The sequence below is a fragment of the Otolemur garnettii genome, unplaced genomic scaffold (genome assembly GCF_000181295.1).
Source record: "Otolemur garnettii isolate 467f Iridium unplaced genomic scaffold, OtoGar3 scaffold00096, whole genome shotgun sequence".
NCBI lineage: Eukaryota > Metazoa > Chordata > Mammalia > Primates > Galagidae > Otolemur > Otolemur garnettii.
In genome coordinates, this window is record NW_003852491.1 from 6,613,292 (window position 1) to 6,631,052 (window position 17,761).

At 53.0% G+C, this 17,761-nt stretch overlaps 3 protein-coding genes and 1 pseudogene across 3 annotated transcripts; 1 reads left to right on the forward strand and 3 right to left on the reverse strand.

The window, feature by feature from the left end:
• Positions 1-1,714: 1,714 nt before the first annotated feature.
• SLX1A (SLX1 homolog A, structure-specific endonuclease subunit) lies at positions 1,715-5,748 on the reverse strand. The gene is made up of 6 exons (XM_003795860.3): positions 5,378-5,748; positions 4,816-4,867; positions 4,388-4,714; positions 2,178-2,305; positions 1,932-2,016; positions 1,715-1,850 (listed from the first exon to the last, which is right to left on the reverse strand). The coding sequence occupies exons 1-6, from the start codon at positions 5,563-5,565 to the stop codon at positions 1,806-1,808; spliced, it is 825 nt and encodes a 274-aa protein (XP_003795908.1). The 5' UTR covers positions 5,566-5,748; the 3' UTR covers positions 1,715-1,805.
• A 97-nt stretch (positions 5,749-5,845) lies between these two features.
• BOLA2B (bolA family member 2B) lies at positions 5,846-6,717 on the forward strand. Its single transcript, XM_003795778.3, is given in 4 exon segments — positions 5,846-6,003; positions 6,006-6,116; positions 6,194-6,291; positions 6,573-6,717. Coding segments are annotated over 4 exon segments (459 nt in total). The 5' UTR covers positions 5,846-5,853; the 3' UTR covers positions 6,673-6,717.
• Positions 6,718-9,053: 2,336 nt separating this feature from the next.
• CORO1A (coronin 1A) lies at positions 9,054-14,834 on the reverse strand. The gene is made up of 11 exons (XM_003795777.2): positions 14,628-14,834; positions 12,988-13,186; positions 11,408-11,530; positions 11,185-11,314; positions 10,906-11,090; positions 10,675-10,794; positions 10,331-10,435; positions 10,077-10,222; positions 9,904-9,961; positions 9,575-9,790; positions 9,054-9,271 (listed from the first exon to the last, which is right to left on the reverse strand). Exons 2-11 carry the CDS (start codon positions 13,183-13,185, stop codon positions 9,167-9,169), a joined length of 1,386 nt encoding a protein of 461 aa, XP_003795825.1. The 5' UTR covers position 13,186; positions 14,628-14,834; the 3' UTR covers positions 9,054-9,166.
• Positions 14,077-17,761, reverse strand: part of LOC100959877 — a 21,617-nt pseudogene continuing 17,932 nt past the window's right edge.

Consider the following 17,761-nt stretch of genomic DNA (forward strand, 5'->3'; position numbering starts at 1 on the left):
GCCTGTAGTCCCAGCTACTCAGGAGGCTGAGGCAAAAGAATCACCTAAGCCCAAGAGTTGGAGGTTGCTGTGAGCTGTGACACCACAACACTCTAAGCACTCTACTGAGGGCGATAAAGTGAGACTCTGTCTCTAAAAAAAAATTGATTCTCACTGGATAAAAGATTTAAACTTAAGACATGAAACTATTAAAATACTAGAAGAGAGTGCAGGCAAAACACTTGAAGAAATTGGCCTGGGAGACTATTTTATGAGGAGGACTCCCTGGGCAATTGAAGCAACACCAAAAATACATTACTAGCATCTCATCAAACTAAAAAGCTTTTGCACAGCCAAGAGCACAGTAAGACAACCTTCAGAATGGGAAAAGATTTTTGCAGGTTATGTTTCCAATGAAGGTCTGATAACTAGAATCTACACAGAACTCAAACAAATCAATAAGAAAAGAATAAATAACCCCATTTCTATGTGGGCAAGAGATCTGAACAGAAACTTCTCTGATGAAGACAGGCGCATGGCCTACAACACATGAAAAGAATTCTCATCATCCTTAATCATCAAAGAAATGCAAATCAAAACCACTCTGAGATATCATCTAACTCCAGTAAGATTAGCCCACAAAATTCCAAAACTACAGATGTTGGCATGGATGCAGAGAGAAGGGAATGCTTCTACACTGCTGGTGGGAATGCAAGCTAATACAACCTTTTTGGAAAGAAGTTTGGAGAACACTCAAGGAACTAAAAGTAGACCTATTGTTCCATCCTGAAATTCCTCTACTAGGTATATACCCAGATGACCAAAAATTATTTTACAACAAAGACATTTGTTATACCAGAATGTTTATTGCAGCCCAATTCATAACTGCCAAGACATGGAAACAGCCCAAGTCCCCATTGGCCCATGAATGGATTAACAAATTGTGGTATATGTACACCATGGAATACTATGAGCCATAAAAAAAGTTGGAGAACTCACATCTTTTATGTTTACCTGGATGTAGCTGGAACATATTCTTCTTAGTAAAGTATCTCAATAACAGAAAAAAATGTATCTAATGTACTTAATACTACTATGAAATCAATACATAGCAACCTATACATACAAATGGCAAAACTTAAGTATAGTCCGGAAAGTAGAAGGAAAGAAGAGAGGGGAGGGGAAGGAGGATATGGAAGGAGGGATGGTATTTGGGGGGACCTCACCTAATGTGCATGATGCAATGGTACATTTCAAAACTATTAAGAAATGAGTATAATTGTGATGGATGTGTTACTTAGTAATGTAAGCATTTCACACTGTATATCAAAGCAGTACCCTGAACCCCATAAATGCATCAATGTACAAAGTTATGATTTAATAAAACAATAATTAAAAAAACAAAGAACAAGCTAGGCCTGGAAGCCACGGGACCCCATGAAGGGAGAGCATCCCACCTTCCTCCTCAGCCTTTGTCCTCACTATTTGGACTAAAGTCCATAGTCAAGCCAGGACTGTTACTGGGAAGCAGGTAACAGTCTAAGTAATGGTGTGAGTCTCCTGAGCCTTCAAAGAACTATGTGACCTCAGAGGCAAGCTGGAAAAGCTGAGGCAGTGGAGCCTCCAGGCAGAGGAGGGTCTGGTCACATTCTTGGGCCAGTGGCGGCCCCTCCTTCCTCTCACCCAAGCCCCTGCCTACTTGTTCACTCCCCTCCCCCCAACAAACACCAGAAGGTACCTTTAACTTAGACTTTTTATTGAACTAAGTAAAACCTGGCCAGACCCATAGGGGTGGGGGGTTGCACAGAAAAGGAGTGAGAGGAGGGTTAGGGACACTGAGGATCAGTCTCCAGCATGTCTGTCCAATGTTCCTGTGGAGGCAAGGAGGGTTGGTCAAAGGCAGCCCAGAGGATGGAAGAGGGTAGAGAGGCTGAGGCAAGGTCATCTCTCACCTCTTCCAATTCTGACTCCTCTTCCTCCTCAGTCTCCATCCAGCACAGCCGGATCAGGTCGCCCCAAAGAACTGAATTCTTACAGCTACAAAAGGATTGGATGAGAAAACACAAGAGTCAGGCTTCATAAGCCCCCTCCAGGCTCAGGGAGCCAAGATGAGGACTCAGGTGCCTGGACCTGGATTGGACAACTGGGCACCCCCTTCCCAGAGCTAGACCAGGCATGGATAGGGATAATCAACTCACCTAGGGCATTGGCCCTCTAGAGGCAAAAGCTGCCCTGGTTCTTTCTGAAGGAACTCCTCTGCCAGGCAGATTACATGGGCCCTCAAGCGGCAGCCAGGGTGGGGGCAACACAAGGGACCCTCTTCATCCTGTCAGAGGCGACAAGCAGGTAAGAGCAACGATGTAGCTAATTCTCATAAATATTTCTATGGATGGGACACGGTTCTAGAGCCATTACTTAAAACAACTCTCGGAGGTATACATTACTTTTTGCATCTTACAGATGAAGCAACCAAGGCACAGCGAAAGGTAAAATACTTGCTCCCAGGAATTAAGCTGTTCAGCTTTTTCTAAGCATTAGCTGTGATTATGTGACAGCTTGGGCACTGCAGCCAGATCTATAGTTGCTTATAGGCCAAGTAACCTCAGGCAGCTTGAATCTCTGAATGGCAAGTACTAAACTTTTTTTTTTCTTGAGACCAAATCTCATTCTGTTGCCCTTGGTAGAGAGCTCTGGCATCATGGTAGCTCACATTAATCTCCAACTCCTGGGTTCAAGCAATCCTCTTGCCTCAGCCTTCCAAGGAGCTGGGACTACAGGTACACGCCACCATGCCCAGGTACTTTTTTCTATCTTTAATAGAGATGAGGGCTGGTCTCCAATTCCTGAGCTCAAGAAATCCACCTGTCTTGGCTTCCCAGAGTGTTAGGATTATAGGTGTGAGCCACTGCACCAGGCCCAAAACTTGTGTACATTTACTGTGAGCTCAGAAGAAGCCAGGACCATCTATTAATTTGTTAAATATTTATAGTAGTGAATTAAAGCAGCCTTACTGGAGTTTAGTATGGGGGTGAGGGGAGACCAATAAGATAATAAAATATGTCAGACAATAGTTACACATTAAGAGAAAAGAAAGGGGCGGCGCCCGTAGCTCAGTGAGTAGGGCACCAGCTACATACACCCAGGCTGGAGGGTTCTAACCCAGCCCAGGGCCTGCTAAATAACAATGACAACTGCCACAAAAAAAAAAAAAGCTAGGCGTTGCGGTTGGCGCCTGTAGTCCCAGCTACTTGGGAGGCTGAGACAAGAGAATTACTTAAGCCCAAGAGTTTGAGGTTGCTGTGAGCTGTAACGCTAGACGCCTTGGCACTCTACCAATGGTGACATAGTGACACTGTCTCCAAAAAAAAAGAAAAGAAAAGAAAGGGGACAGGAAAGTGTACATGAAACGTACAATTTTATTTTATTTTTTTTGCAGTTTTGGCCAGGGCTGGGTTTGAACCCACCACCTCTGGCATATGGGGCTGGCGCCCTACTCCGTTGAGCCACAGGCCCACCCCGAAAGGTGCAATTTTAAATGGTGAGCCAGAGAAAATCTCACTGAAAAGTGTGTTATCAAGACAGAAGGTCTACAGAAAACTCGTCCAGGGAAGAGAAAGACCCTAAAGAGGTACTGGTGTATTCAGGAACGGCCACAAGTACTATCGTCCCCATTTTAGAAAAGGGGGTAAAGAAGGAGAAATAAATCTTATACTTCCTGGTGGTGTGAGAATGCAGAACTCAGCCTCCAAAGGTAAGAAAGAACTTTAAGAGATACACTAAACAGGAATAACCTTGACAGAGACTATGTAACAAATAATATCACTCTAGTTCCTTGAGAAATATAATCACTAGCTTTTTACGACTTCTTTTGTCTGCTAACTAAAATTTTCCCATTTGCGACGCCAGCCATATACACTTAGGCTGGTGGGTTCGAACTCGGCCTGGGCTTGATAAGCAACAATGACAACTGCAACAAAAAAAATAGCTGGGCGCTGTGGTGGGTGCCTGTAGTCCCAGCTACTTGGGAGGCTGAGGCAAGAGAATCGCTTAAGCCCGAGTTTGAGGTTGCTGTGAGCTGTGACCAACAGGGCGCTCTACGGAGGGTCACCTAGTGAAACTCTGTCTCCAAAAGAAAAAAATAAAATAAATTTTCCCATGACCTAACATTTGTAACTATAACTCTGTATGTCTTGCTAGAATAGTATAAAAGAGCTTTCTCACGGCCTGCTGAGCTCCCCCGCTGGCGAATAAAATTCCTTCCCCTATAATCTTTGGTGAGAATCTATTGGTTTCGATTTGCCGGTCCTGCGACAGAGGCAGGGCAGTCAAAGTTTGTCGGTGGTTCCCCAACAAACAACTTTAAGTCTGGATGGACCCTAGACCGGCCTCTCCGTGGAGCTGATCTCACCTGGAAGGCGCCCGCACATAATGTGCAGACGGCTTCCAGTTCAGGCGCGGTGTCAGCACAGGGACTGGCGCGGGGTCTTGAGACAAAGCCCCGAGGCGGCAGAGGCCCGAAGGCCAGCGGCACGTGAGGCGGTGGCGGCAGGCAGAAATCCCGGCGGAAGTCCGGACGCAACCAGCGCACTGTTAGCGGGAGGCGCGCCCAGGGCGGCGCGCGCAGCATGTGCGCTAGCACGCGCAGGTGGAAGACGAAGGACGACTCCCTGCGCAGGCGCCGACTCACGTGCGCCAGGCGGCGTGAGGCGTGAGGGTGCTGCCAGGCCCATTCGAACTGTGGGCGAGGTACAGAGCGTCAGGCACGCTAAGGGCACGGGGAGGCCAGGGGCAAACCCCAAACTTCCGGCCCGCCCGCCGCCCTATTTCTTTTCTTACCCGAAGGGCAGCCACGGCAGACGGGAAGCCGTGCACGACGAGCACCATCTCCCTGGGAGAGAACGAGTGCGCGGCCCGTGAGCCCCCAACTCCTTCATGCCGAACCCACTACCGTGGTTCACTGCCAGGCCCATGTGAGAGCGGTGTCCTCACACCTGGCTTCGAGCCTAGCCAGGAGGCCCCGCACCGTTCGGGAAGTACGCCTCCTCACACCTGCCAACCTCAGGTCCACGTACTTGGCTGTGTTCAGTTCCTCTCCCTTCTAGGATCAATTCCAACCCCAAGTACTTGTCGTCGGCCCCCAACCTAGATCATCAGACCTCTCCCTTGCCAGCCCCCTCCCTTGAGTTCTGCAGCCCAGATTCGTGGGGCACCGTCTCCGTGTCACGCTCCTCCCTTGTGATGGGCTCCGCCCTTGACACCATGTCCACTGTATCGTCCCCAAACCAGCTCTACCCACTGCCACTGGCTTGACCCGCCCCTCTCTTCAGGGTTCTCGCCTGCGGGGCCCGCCGCCTCCGCGAAGATTTCCTTCCTAGCACAGAGACCCGCCCCCTCTTACCAGGGCCCTAGCCCGCTGGTCCGCCAGGCCCCGCCTTTCTTGCGGCCCCCATTGTGCTGCTGGACCCGTCGAACTGGGTTGACAGTAAACCCCACGTAGATGCGGCCCAGGTGCTGAGGGTTCAGGCAGTAAAGCACGTAGACGCCGAAGAAACGCCCTGGTCTTCCTGCGTCCCCCGCGGGGGCCATGGAGCTTGTGTCCAAGGTTCTACCGCTGGGAGTTGACGGCTGTGACCCACGACCACGCGGAGAGCTGGGTTGCTAGGGCTGTTCCGATGCTCGTTTCGCAAAAAGTACTCGGGGACGGTCCCGAGGCACAGTGGAAGCCACAGATATGCAGGATCGTGCACCCTCTCCTGGCCAGACGGAGTTGTGGAAACCTGTCCCCAGAACCCAGACAGCCGCGCGGGCAGGATCAGCCTATCAGCCTCGGCTCCGGCAAGGTCCGTCCTTACGCAAACTCTGATTGGTTAACTAATGGCAAGCGCGCAAACCCTTGAGTGTTGGAAAGCCCGGCTTGCTGGAAGGCGAAGTACCGCATTTACCGACTCCTTAGTAAGGGCGGAAGTGAAGGCTCCAGCGGAAGTGGCTTCCTTAAGGGCGGAAAGCTGTGTGGCCGGGGTCCGAGTGGGGGGATTCGTCCCCGCTTGGGCTGCCGCCCCAGCTGGACTGCTGCTATGGAACTCAGCGCCGAGTACATTCGAGAGAAGCTGCAGCGGGACCTGGAAGCGGAGCACGTGGTGAGTTGAGCCGCCCGACTGGGGGAAAAGGATACCGGGGACGCGCTCGACACCATTCATATTATTCTGCCGGTTAGGAGGTGGAGGACACGACGCCTAACCGTTGCGCGTCCAGCTTCCGAGTCCTGGTGGTATCCGCCAAGTTCGAGGGGAAGCCGCTGCTTCAGAGACACAGGTGAGGCCCGGGGAACACGCTGTATAGCGCGGTCCCAGCTCCGGGACCACACCCCAGCCACTCTCCCTTCCTCTGCAACCTAATTCCCTTACCCCAGCCAACGTGCTGTATGACCTTCTGGATCTCTTCGTAGCCCCTGCTTTGAATATTTCAATTTATGTCTCCCCGGATCTGTTCTCACGTCCGGGGTCTTACAACCCTGCGGACACCCACAGTCTTCTAACTCACCCTTCGGAAACCAGGCCTTACCCTGCGGTTCCAAACCCCATCTCCCATCCTAGGCTGGTGAACGCGTGCCTAGAGGAAGAGCTCCCACGCATCCATGCTTTTGAGCAGAAAACCCTGACCCCAGAGCAGTGGGCCCGTGAGCAGCAGAAATGAGGGACCAGGACCTGCACAGCCATTAAATTATTAAATCAGGACCAGCGTCTGTGTCGATGTGTTGTGTGCGGGAGGGTGAGAGGGGAGGACTTGGCCCCTCCCTGCCCTTCTCCCACTGTTTCACCTTGGATAATTCCCTCTCCCATCTAGATTTGTGCATCCCTGATTTTAAAATCAAAGCGTTATTGTCCCTTCTAGGGCCTGCCTCACAATTTTTCTCTCTGTAATTCTCTGTATACCCCTAGCGGCCAGTACTGCCATCGCCCACCCATCCCCCAGAGAGCTAGGGGTTTCTGCTTTCTGCCAGCCTTTGAGATGCAGAGATGAGAAAGTGCTCAGGTTTTCAGGACCCTGGCCAGTTGAACAAACCTCTCCCTCTCCCCAACACCCTTCTAATATCCAAGCCATGATACAGAATTCCCCTTCATAGGCCTCAGGGGAAGTGGTGCCCAAGCGAGAGCTCCTCAGCACATGGAATCTGATGTTTTCTGGCCCACTGGAGAAGGTCCAGTGGTCCCATAGCTCTGGGCTTATGTGGCCACAGCTACCTCTGGGAAGACCATGGAGTTTTCAGGAATGGGGGGTGTTGGGAAGTGATAGGATGGGATTGGAGCAGAAAAAGGAGCCTGACCTGAGTCACAAAACTGGGGTAGGTGATGCCTGTGTCAGTCTTAACCACAGGTTGTTAGTGTTTGTAAGACCTTGCACAGAAGTTGCTGAAACTCGAGAGACAGCAAGTGACCCAGTTGGGGCCAGGGCTCTTTGAAAGTGAGAAATTGCAAGTTTCAGAAATCACCCACTTTGTACCCCTGTGTTTTCAAAGCCAGTTTCTCAGTCTCTAAATTACCACCAACCCTTGCCTCCCTTTCTTTTTGTCATCAGAGATAGAATGGGCTGGTAAAGCTGAGAATCATAGTCATGACTGGTTAACCCTTTGGGGTTCCAGGGATCATTTCCTGGACATTTTTTAGTTCCCTTGGGCTAGAAGAAAACTAGTGACTGAGTCTACTCATGTGGACTCCTAAAGGGCCAATTATGCAGGATCATCCCCTCTTTAAGAAGCCTAGGCCACACCCCTGATTAGATCCACCTACTACATGCCAGGCTGTGAAAGTATCACTCCCCTATTTTATAGATGGCAATAGGCCTAGAGAGAAGTGACTTCTTGGGGTCACATAGCTTGCTTAGGAAACCCATGTAGGCAGACAAGGACATTTGTCCATCTGCCTCACACACTTCTCTACCCAGCTAATTTTCTATAGCATGCTGAAGGGGAGAGGGTCTGGGGATGGGGCCTTTGGTGGCCCCTGCAGGATACATACCAAGCTTTGCTATGGGCAAGACACTCATTGCAAACAGCCCTTTGTCCTCCCAGCTCAAGGCATTACCTGCTAAGTTGGGCGTTGGAACTTATTCCCAACCCCCTCCCTTGACAGAGCCTAACAGATCTATTCCTTCCAGGTCGTTCTCACAGATTAGGCCCAGGCAGGACCCACAGTAAGGGCTCAAGAGGCAGCAGTACTATGCAGAGGAAGGCCCCGAACTTGAAGGGGGAGACTTAGGCTATGAGTCCAATCTCCCATCAGCAAGCTGGTTTCACCCTTTGCCTCAGTTTCCTTACCTGTGAACTAGGGTCACAGGCTGCTGCTGTGCTTCTAAACTTTTTCCTTGCAGAAGGTTTGCATGTTATTTTGTCCTTTGGGCTTACACTTTAAAAGATGCCTGTCACGTAAGTGCTGGTTCAGTTCCCCACAAACTACAGTGTCAGTACAATGGCATGCAACTGGATATTTTGGTTGACTAGGAAAGGCAGATTTGAGATGAAAATGGGAATTTTTTTTTTTTTTGAGACAGAGCCTCAAGCTGTCCCCCTGGGTAGAGTACCGTGGCATAGCTCACAGCAACCTCCAACTCCTGGGCTCAAGTGAGTCTCCTGCCTCCGCCTCCCAAGTTGCTGGGACCACAGACACCCGCCACAATGCCTGGCTATTTTTTTTTTTTTCGGCTGTAGCCATCATTGTTGTTTGGCGGGCCCAGGCTGGATTCAAACCCGCCACCTTAGGTGTATGTGGCTGGCGCCTTAGCCACCTGAGCCACAGGCGCCCAGCCGAAAATGGGAATTTTTGAAGCCTTAGTCTTGGGCCTTAAATAGCTCAAAAGTGCCAGCTCTGAGGAGCTGGAAATGGAGAGTAAGCTCCCAAGTACATCAGAATGGCTAGTTCCCATCCACCAAGGGCCTATTCCTATGCAGTAGGGCATCTGGAGGCACCTCCATGCCCCCACCATGGAACAGTCACATCGGGGCTACTGAGAGTGAAGCTCAAGGGCTAGTCAGTTCAGCAGACCCAGCATTCAGGTGACTATCACCAGAGTCTGAGAGGTACCAGAAAATAAAGCCATTTTATTATTTTTTTCTTATCTGCCATGTGGCCTGAGGAGTGAGGGGTGAATAGAAGGTTGTGAATGGCTGGCACTGCTGAAGGCCCTGGGGCCTCTACTTGGCCTGGACTGTCTCCTCCAGCCTGTCTAAACGCTTCTGTAGCTCCTGCACTGTGGTCTGGAGTTTCTTCATCTCCTCCTCCAATCGGGACACAGCATCCTGAGGGACCCAGTGCTGGATTAGGACCAGTTTCTCCCTCCGACCATCTTACCCCTGTATCTGCTAAGCCCCCTTCTGAGAGCCCCAGGCCTTGGGCCCTTCTGTTTCTTGGCCAGTTGCTGCCTGGAGAGCTCCAGGCCTATGAATCTGAAATCTTTCTACAGAGGCCTCAGGATTACCCACTCATAGCCTCCAAAGGTTCCCCACCATTCTGAAGAACTGTTCTCCCACATTGAGCTGTACTGAACACCAGCCCTACCCTCATCTTCCTGTCCTGGCTCCCCTGCTGCCCTGCCCTCTCACCGAGCTGGGAGTGCCACTGGCTTCTGGTGTTGTCTTCCTGCGCCCGGTGTCCAGGCCCCGGTTGACTCTAAGCTCCCGGCTCTTTGGGGGAACGTAGCCATCCTTAAGGGAAATGAGGATGGGCCCAGCATCCTGACCCCCTAGCCACTCCTCAGCTGTCAGGGCAGGGTCAGGCCCTGCAGTGGGTGGGTACAGGTCTTCCTGGAACAGGTCCGACTGTGGGCAAGGCCAAGGCTGGTTAAGAGAGCACTTAATACTGCAATACCACCCTGCAATGCCTCAAGTTCAGTGCCCAGCCTGGAACCCAGGGAAGGGCACGGGAGTGTCACCTTTCTAGGCACTGTCATGGCGATGGGCTCACACCTCCGTTCATGCAGCTTGTAGAATCTGTGGAAACGGGAAGGTGAGCAGTGCCCACAGCACGGTTGGACAGGGGATGAAGGCCAGCTATGGTCAGCACTGCCCTAGGAGCATGCTCCAGTCAGGGTCAGGGATCAGTCACCTGGCAATCTCACACTTGTTCACCTCCAGGCCACGTTTGGGCATGTAGCCCATGCCACGCTGGGACTCCTTGGAACTGAACATGGAGAGATAGTGCAGGAATGGGGCCTCAGAAGTGATCTCGAAATACCGGATAGAGCTGTCACCCTGCAGGTGGCAAGGCAAAGAAAGGGTCAACTCCAACAGATGTCTTGGTTCTGATCTTCCCTGAGTCTTTCCCACCCACCTCCTGCCCAGCCCCTCTTGAATGGCTACCTTGCCACAAAGGTAGACAATGTTGGTGTCGGGGTCAAAGAAGGGCAACAGGACGCCACTGCTTGTGTCCAGCTCCTGCAGGGACAGTGGCTCCTCCAGGCGCTTCTGTAGAGACAGGTTTTAGGTTTAACACTGGACTGGGCCACGTTGGGCCCTGGGATAGTGATCGTCACTAGGTAATGACTCAGTGAAGACCCAGATCAACCAGTGGGTTGTGTCAGCCACAGCTTATGCATGGGTAAATAGGCCCATGGTCATCCAGCCAGGCAAGTGATAGAACACGGACTAAACCTCCAGTCTTGACTCCCAGCCCAGGGGCCCTCTATTCCTAGCTTGGCACTCACTGTGTCCCACAGCGCCACCTGCCGCTCACTCATGCGGCTGAAGCCCGTGGTCAGGATCTTTCCATCCGACACAAACACAGCACGTACAGGTCGGGTCCCCTCATGGGGACGGTCTTTCTCCTGCAAGGAAGGGGAGGTGGTAGGTCAGGGAACCACATACACCCTAAGGGGCCAGTCCCAGGCAGGAGTGAGGGAAGGCAGCATCCAAGTGCTGGGGTCATGGCAACTCACAGCTACAATCGTGCCTTTTCGGGGCTCAATTATGCGCACACGCTTGTCTCGGCAGGAGGTACAAATGAGGGCTCCGTCTCGGCTCCAGTCCACACTGTAGATCGTATCTGGGTGCACATCTGGACCCAGTGTCAGCACGGCTGCCCCAGTGCCCACGTCCCACACCAGGATCACATTGTCACAACCTGTACAATCCCCCCAGTGCCAGAAGCCATTATCCTCTTGTCCTTATCCATGTCAGGCCATCAGCCACCCCTCATCCCCCACCCCCTGTGGCACCTGCACTGAGCAGCACATTCTGGGCGGTGGGGTGCCAGGTCACAATGCCCACACGCTTGGTGTGGCCCTCCAGGGTAATAACTGGCTCCCGCAGAGGCAGTGTTAAGCCCCCATCAGGGATCTCCCATACCTGCAGAGAAGGTGTGAGTGAGTCTGGTGCTCCAAATGTCAGACCCCTTCCTGGAGCCCTCTTCCTAGCTCCTGGGTTCCCACCACCACTCACCATGACAGTGCAGTCCTCGGAGCCACTGGCAATGACATTGTCATTGTGTGGACACCAGGCAATGTCCAGGACAGGGGCTGTGTGGCCACAGACTGTGGGTACATTCTTGTCTACACGTCCAGTCTAGAGGGCATAGCAGGGTCTTTAACAGAAACACTTTTTTTTTTTTTTTTTTTAGAAGACAGAGCCTCAAGCTGTCCCCCTGGGTAGAGTGCCATGGCATTACAGCTCACAGCAACCTCCAACTCCCGGGCTCAAGCGAGTCTCCTGCCTCCGCCTCCCAAGTAGCTGGGACCACAGGCGCCCGCCACAACGCCTGGCCATTTTTTGGTTGCAGCCGTCATTGTTGTTTGGCGGGTCCGGGCTGGGGACTCGAACCCGCCACCTTAGGTGTACGTGGCTGGCGCCTTAGCCGGTTGAGCTATAGGCGCCGAGCCAACAGAAACACTTTTGCCCTCCAAACCCAATCCAGTCTTCCCACACCCCCTTCAGAGAGACCAAAAGAGGAAGGCGGTGGGGTCCCCCGGAAGTGGACCAGGGCCCGTGGTGGGGAGGGTTTGTTTTTCTCTTTGCCCCAGTCCCAGAGTTGCCTGGGCAAACCTGAGGATGCTGGGTCCCATCCTACCTTACGGTGAGACCCTGGCCAAGTTCCTGCCAGTCTTTACTTCTAGTATGTGCCTGAGGTTGGCACCCCCACCTCACCCTCCCTAAGTGAGGTTTCTATGGGCACAACAGACCAAGGCCCCAGACCCAGGACGGGCATAGTGTTGGGGAAGGGTATGTGAATGGTGGGGATGCAGGGATGGATCCTGTCAAAAGATGTCTGGGGAAGCCTGTCATAACTGGCTCCCAGGCAGGCACAGAGGTTTGGAAATGGCCTCTTCCGGGGACAGCTGCTTCAGCAAGGCTTCCTGTGTAGAGAACCATGCAGGGTGCGGGCCCAGCTCTCACCCCGACAACCACTTCCTCTTCTTTTTGCTTCCATCAGCCCTTTTAAGGTAACAGCTTAGGGCCCATCTCCCCTTCCTGTCTTACCCCCTGAAGAGCACTGGAGTATGTATGCTCCAGTGGGGTCAGCAGACAGCAGGCAAAGGGGCAGAGAGATCAGAGGGAGAGCAGGGCTGGGAAGGGAGAAGGCCTTTTGCATCACCCCTGCCTGTGATTGGGAGCTCAAACTTACTGGGTCCCCAAGGGCCCACCCTGACTCCTCAGACAGACCCCAACCTAGAATTGCTCCTAGCCCAGAGAACACTGCTGGGCCTGTCCAGACCCTGTGCCAGTCGTCTCTGTGCTTCTGAGGGGAGAGAGCCTCAGGCTGAGACTCTGGAGACCTGGTCCTAGGTCTACAGGACTTGCCATGTGACCCTCCTCACGTTGACTCCCACCTGAGCTTCAGTTTCCTCACAACTACAGCATGGAGGAGCTGGAGGAAGCTTAAAGCTCATCCAGCCCTGCTCAGCTTTAGAGATGACATCATTGAGGCCAAGGAGGGCTTGGTGTCGATCACCTAACCAGGACCTCCCCAGAGCCATTCATTGGTTAGGTGCAGGTGTCATTTGTCCAGGACTCCAGGGCCTCACCTTGCCCAGGGGCAGCACCAGGAAGGCTCCTCCCCCACTGGCCTCACAGATCAGGGCCACAAACTTGGGGTTGACGGCACAGAAGCCACTGTCCCAGGTGGTCTGTGAAACACGAACGTCCTCATAGCACTGGTCGGCCTTGGCTGGCTGTCCAAACACGTGGCGAAACTTGCTAGAGCGGACCACCTGCCGGCTCATCCTGGGGGCACACAGGTTGAGAGCTTTCTCCCTTCAGATCAGTTCTGATCTTTCAGTGGCCCCCTCTTTCCCTAAGATGCCCCTCAGTCCTGGCATCATTCCTGGGGGCTCCTTGCCCCTTATGCCCTCTGTGGCTGACAGCCTGCTACCCTCCTGCTCACCTTCCTACCCCCTCTCACTCCTGTCTAACCTACAAGCTGGCCTTCTCCACCCACTCCATGCCACTCTGAGTCACCCTCTCCATCCATAGGCTTAGCCTCTATAACAGTCTGGTGTGATGTAGCACCCAGTGCATGTTTGTTGACTGATGGATGTGGAGCCCTTTCTTTCCAGTGGCCCAGATTCCAGGGCCTCAGCCCAGACAGCTTGGAGGGTTGGTTCTCCCTTAGTTACAGTGTCCAGAGGCTGCATCCCTCATACCAACATGAGGCCCTGTGTTGCCTAGTGGCACAGGGCTGGACACACATAGGAGGAAATGGCATTGGGGCCTGCCCAGAGGATCAGAAGCTACAGGATGGCTTCCCCAGTAGGTCTCTGGACAGCAGGTGTGATGGCTCAGGTCCCAGTATATCCTCCTCCCTACACCTCTGCCTCTCACCTCCATCAGAAAAAACAGGTGCCTTTAAGTGCCATTTCCACTCCTATGGGAACTACACACAGGAAGGGTGAGGCTGACACTGGCTTCTTTGAGGTCCAGCTAGGATGGTTTCCCCCACTATGTTGGGTGGAGAGAAAGAGGCTCGAGGGACCAATCCTGTGCCCAACAGTGTCACCTTCCTGCTCAGTGAAGGGGCCTGTGCCAGAGCCCACCTCTACAGCTTCACCAATTGCCCTGCTTTGGGCTCCAGCCCCTAACCCATCCTGGACCCCTGAGGAGGCTCCCAGGTCTGCCTACCCTGTAAGCGGTGAGGAGGTATGTGAAGGGTCCAAGTCTGGGGGGCAGCCTGGGCATGGTGATAACGGAGCCCCAGACCAGAAGTCGGGGGGACAGGAAGCCATCGCCCCACCCTGCCTCCTCCCCCACCGCAGGTACCAGGCCCGGAAACCACGGAAAGGGGAACTTGGTCTTTTCTTGTTTTGTTCTCAACCCCTTCCTGTCTCCAAGCCCAGGGCAGCTGCTCAGCTCACCCCACCCTGCACCCCACTGCCATCCTCCAAGACTCCCATTCCGGAGTCTGTGTTGACCCCGGCTCCCCACCTCCATCTTGGCTGCGGTGGCCCCTCTCCCTCACCTCCTCGGAGCCTCGGCCCCTCAGCGGGCCCTCGCTCTCCAGGCAGCGTCCCTTTAGGAGGCCTGACCCACCGGTCCCCTTGCCCCAGCGGGGCAGGGTAGCTGACAGCACGCCCGCCCCCGCAGCCCACGGCGCCCACGCTCGCGTCTGCCCCACAGGTGGCCGGTAGCCACTGGGCCACCCCCGCCGTCCCAGGGGCCCCAGCCTTACCTGCTGCCGAGCTGAAAGTGACCCCCCAAATGGAGGCGGAGGCGGAGGAGGAGGCAGAGGAGGACAGAGCCGAGGAGCCGGAGACGCGCCCGCTGAGGATGCTCTTGTCAAGACAATGAATGAGAAGCGGCCGAGCGCCGCCTCCTGCGGGGGGCAGCGCCCCTCGGGGCGGAGCTCTGGGGGCCGGGCACGCCCCCGACGGCCTCCGTTACCAACGCCGCAGCCCGCCTCCCGCTTAGCTACCAGCTGCCAAGCCCGAGCACATGCTGCGGCCAGTCGCTCCGAATCGAACCTGCACTTTTTTAAAATGTCAAAATATAAAAATACCTCTTTCTTGCCTCCCTCCTTCAGCCCGCCCCAGCCTTCTCTCCATGCTTTCCCTGGCATTCATGACGGCTCCCAGGCACCACGCCAGGCCTCCGGACGAACCCCCGCACCGCCCAGCAAAGCTCTGCTGCCCTGTCCCCACGGCTGCACAGATGAGCATGCAGCACAGCGAGGGCGAGGGGACCCAGGTTCTTGTCCCAGTTCCTACATCTACTCATCGGCGGCTTCAGGGATCACAGCCTCCTGGGTGTCCTGTCTTCACTTGGAGAACCCTTACCCTCTTGCTTCACAGGGTTGTGGTGAGGAACAGCTGAAATAAGTCCGCATTACAGAGCATCTGCTCTGTGCAAGGGGCCACAGAGGCCAGGGGTGAGGCGCTCCTCCTGGTGGGAGGAGAGAGGAGCCCCAACTCAGACCCCGGCTGAAGGAAGAGTCCTTTCCCATCCTGGATGGACGGTGGGCACCACAGCGGACAAGAAAGGCCTACTCTAGAATCAAGTTGTTTTATGAGTGTGGCCCTTGGCTGTTACACCTACTAATAGGGTACTTCGCTGTTTTCAGCCTCTGTTTCTCCCTCTGTAACAGACTCACACCTGTCCATAGGGTTATGGGGATGATTACCTAAAATAACCCGAAGAAGGCCTAAAGCACCTCATGGGAGAAAAGCAAGTGGCTTCCTAAATGTCCTTTACAGCGTATTTAGGTTGGGCCTGAAGGAAGAGAAAGAACCAACAGGCAAGGCTGGAGAGTGTCCTGTAGGCTGGGAACAGCTGAGCAAAGGCCCAATGATGTGAAGAGGTTCAAGGAACATCAAAAGACTGGTTAAAATCGTACTCAACCTCCGTCGGATTGACTGTATGTTCTTGGGCAAGAGGCCTAAACTATCTAAACCTCCATTTATTAATTGGTAAATGAGGGATAAATAAAATTTGTCCTGCCCACCACACAAAGATATGGGGATCTGACGAGACACTCAATGCATGTGGGACTGTTCCACAGATTATTCAACTGCAAAAACCTAAGGGTTGGGCTCGGGGCCTGTGGCTCAACCTGCTAAGGCGCCAGCCACGTACACCTAGGGTGGCGGGTTGGAATCCCCAGCCCCGACCCGCCAAACAACAATGACGGCTGCAACCAAAAAATAGCTGGGCGTTGTGGCGGGCGCCTGTGGTCCCAGCTACTTGGGAGGCGGAGGCAGGAGACTCGCTTGAGCCCAGGAGTTGGAGGTTGCTGTGAGCTGTAATGCCACGGCACTCTACCCAGGGGGACAGCTTGAGGCTCTGTCTCAAAACAAACAAACAAACAAAAAAAAACCTAAGGGTTGTATTGCATCTGAGGCGAGGGCCTGTATTCTACCAGTAGGACTGGACTGAGTGAGAAGGGGCAAGGACTGTGATGTACAGTCTCTAACCCAAGTGATAATAATGGCTGGTGTTTACCTACTATGTGCCAAGCACATAGACACTATACTCTTTACATCGCCCCTAGATAGCGCTACTATCTCCACTTTCCAGATGAGGAAACTGAGGCACATACTGCCTTAAGCTCTGGAGGACCTCATTTCCTCACAGAAGACGAGCACATTTGTGAAGACCTGAAAACCATATCCCAAACTAGAGCATTAGGGGTAAAGAAGGAGAAAACTTGGGCCAGGCACAGTGACTCAGGCCTGTAATCCTAGTACTCTGGGAGGCTGAGGAGGGTGGATTGCCTTAGCTTAGGAGTTAGAGACCAGTCTGAGCAAGAGCCCATCTCTACTAAAAATAGGAAGCCTAGCTGTGCATAATGGTATATGCCTATAGTCCTAGCTCCTCAGGAGGCTGAGGCAAGAGGATCAGTTGAGCCCAAGAGTTTGAGGTTGTTGTGAGCTATGACCCCACGGCACTCTACTGAGGATAACAAAATGAGACTCTGTCTCAAAAAAAGAAAAAGCTTCACATAACTGAAAGGGGCTTGTTCCAAGTCTGGCTGGACCAGTAGGGTCTTGGACAGTGAAATTCTCTTACTCTTTTCCTTTCTTTGACCTGCATAGAGGTATGTCAGTTCTGTTCGCAGGCAGTTCTGCTTTAGATGAGGGTGAGACGACTACCAGCAGCTCTTAGACATCTATCCTTTAATCTTAGTCACCCAGAAGAAATCTCCAGTTAAAAGGTTGGAATTAAGTCACAGGGCACTGTTGGCCTGGTATGGGTCACTAGCCTTTAGCTCTTGGGCAGGTCCTATCTAAAGTTAGGGGTGTGTCTAGTTAGCCTGCACCAAGCACACTGCCTGGGACACAACCAGGTAGGTGGGTGGATCGATGGATGAGAACAGGGGTGGAAAATAAGCAACACAGTGAGATACCATCCCCAGAAGAAAACTGCTAAGGTCAGGAGCTCAAGACTAGTCCAAGCAAGAGTGAGACCCTGTATCTACATTAAAAATAGAAAAATATAGGCCAGGCACGGTGGTTCAGCCTGTCATCTTAGCACTTTGGGAGGCCAAGGTGAGTAGATAGCTTGAGCTCACAGGTTTGAGACCAGCCTGAGCCAGAGCAAGAACTCATCTCTAAAAAAATACCTGGATGTCACTCAGTGCCCATAGCTCAGTGAGTAGGGTGCCAGCCACGTATATTGAACCTGGTAGATTTGAGCCCTGCCTGGGCCTGCCAAACGACAAAGACAACTACAATAACAACAAAAAAATAGCTTGGCATTGTGGTGGGCGCCTACAGTCCTAGGTACTTGGGAGGCTGACGCAAGAGAATTGCTTAAGCCCAAGAGTTTGAGGTTGCTGTGAGCTGTAATGTCACAGCGCTCTACCAAGGG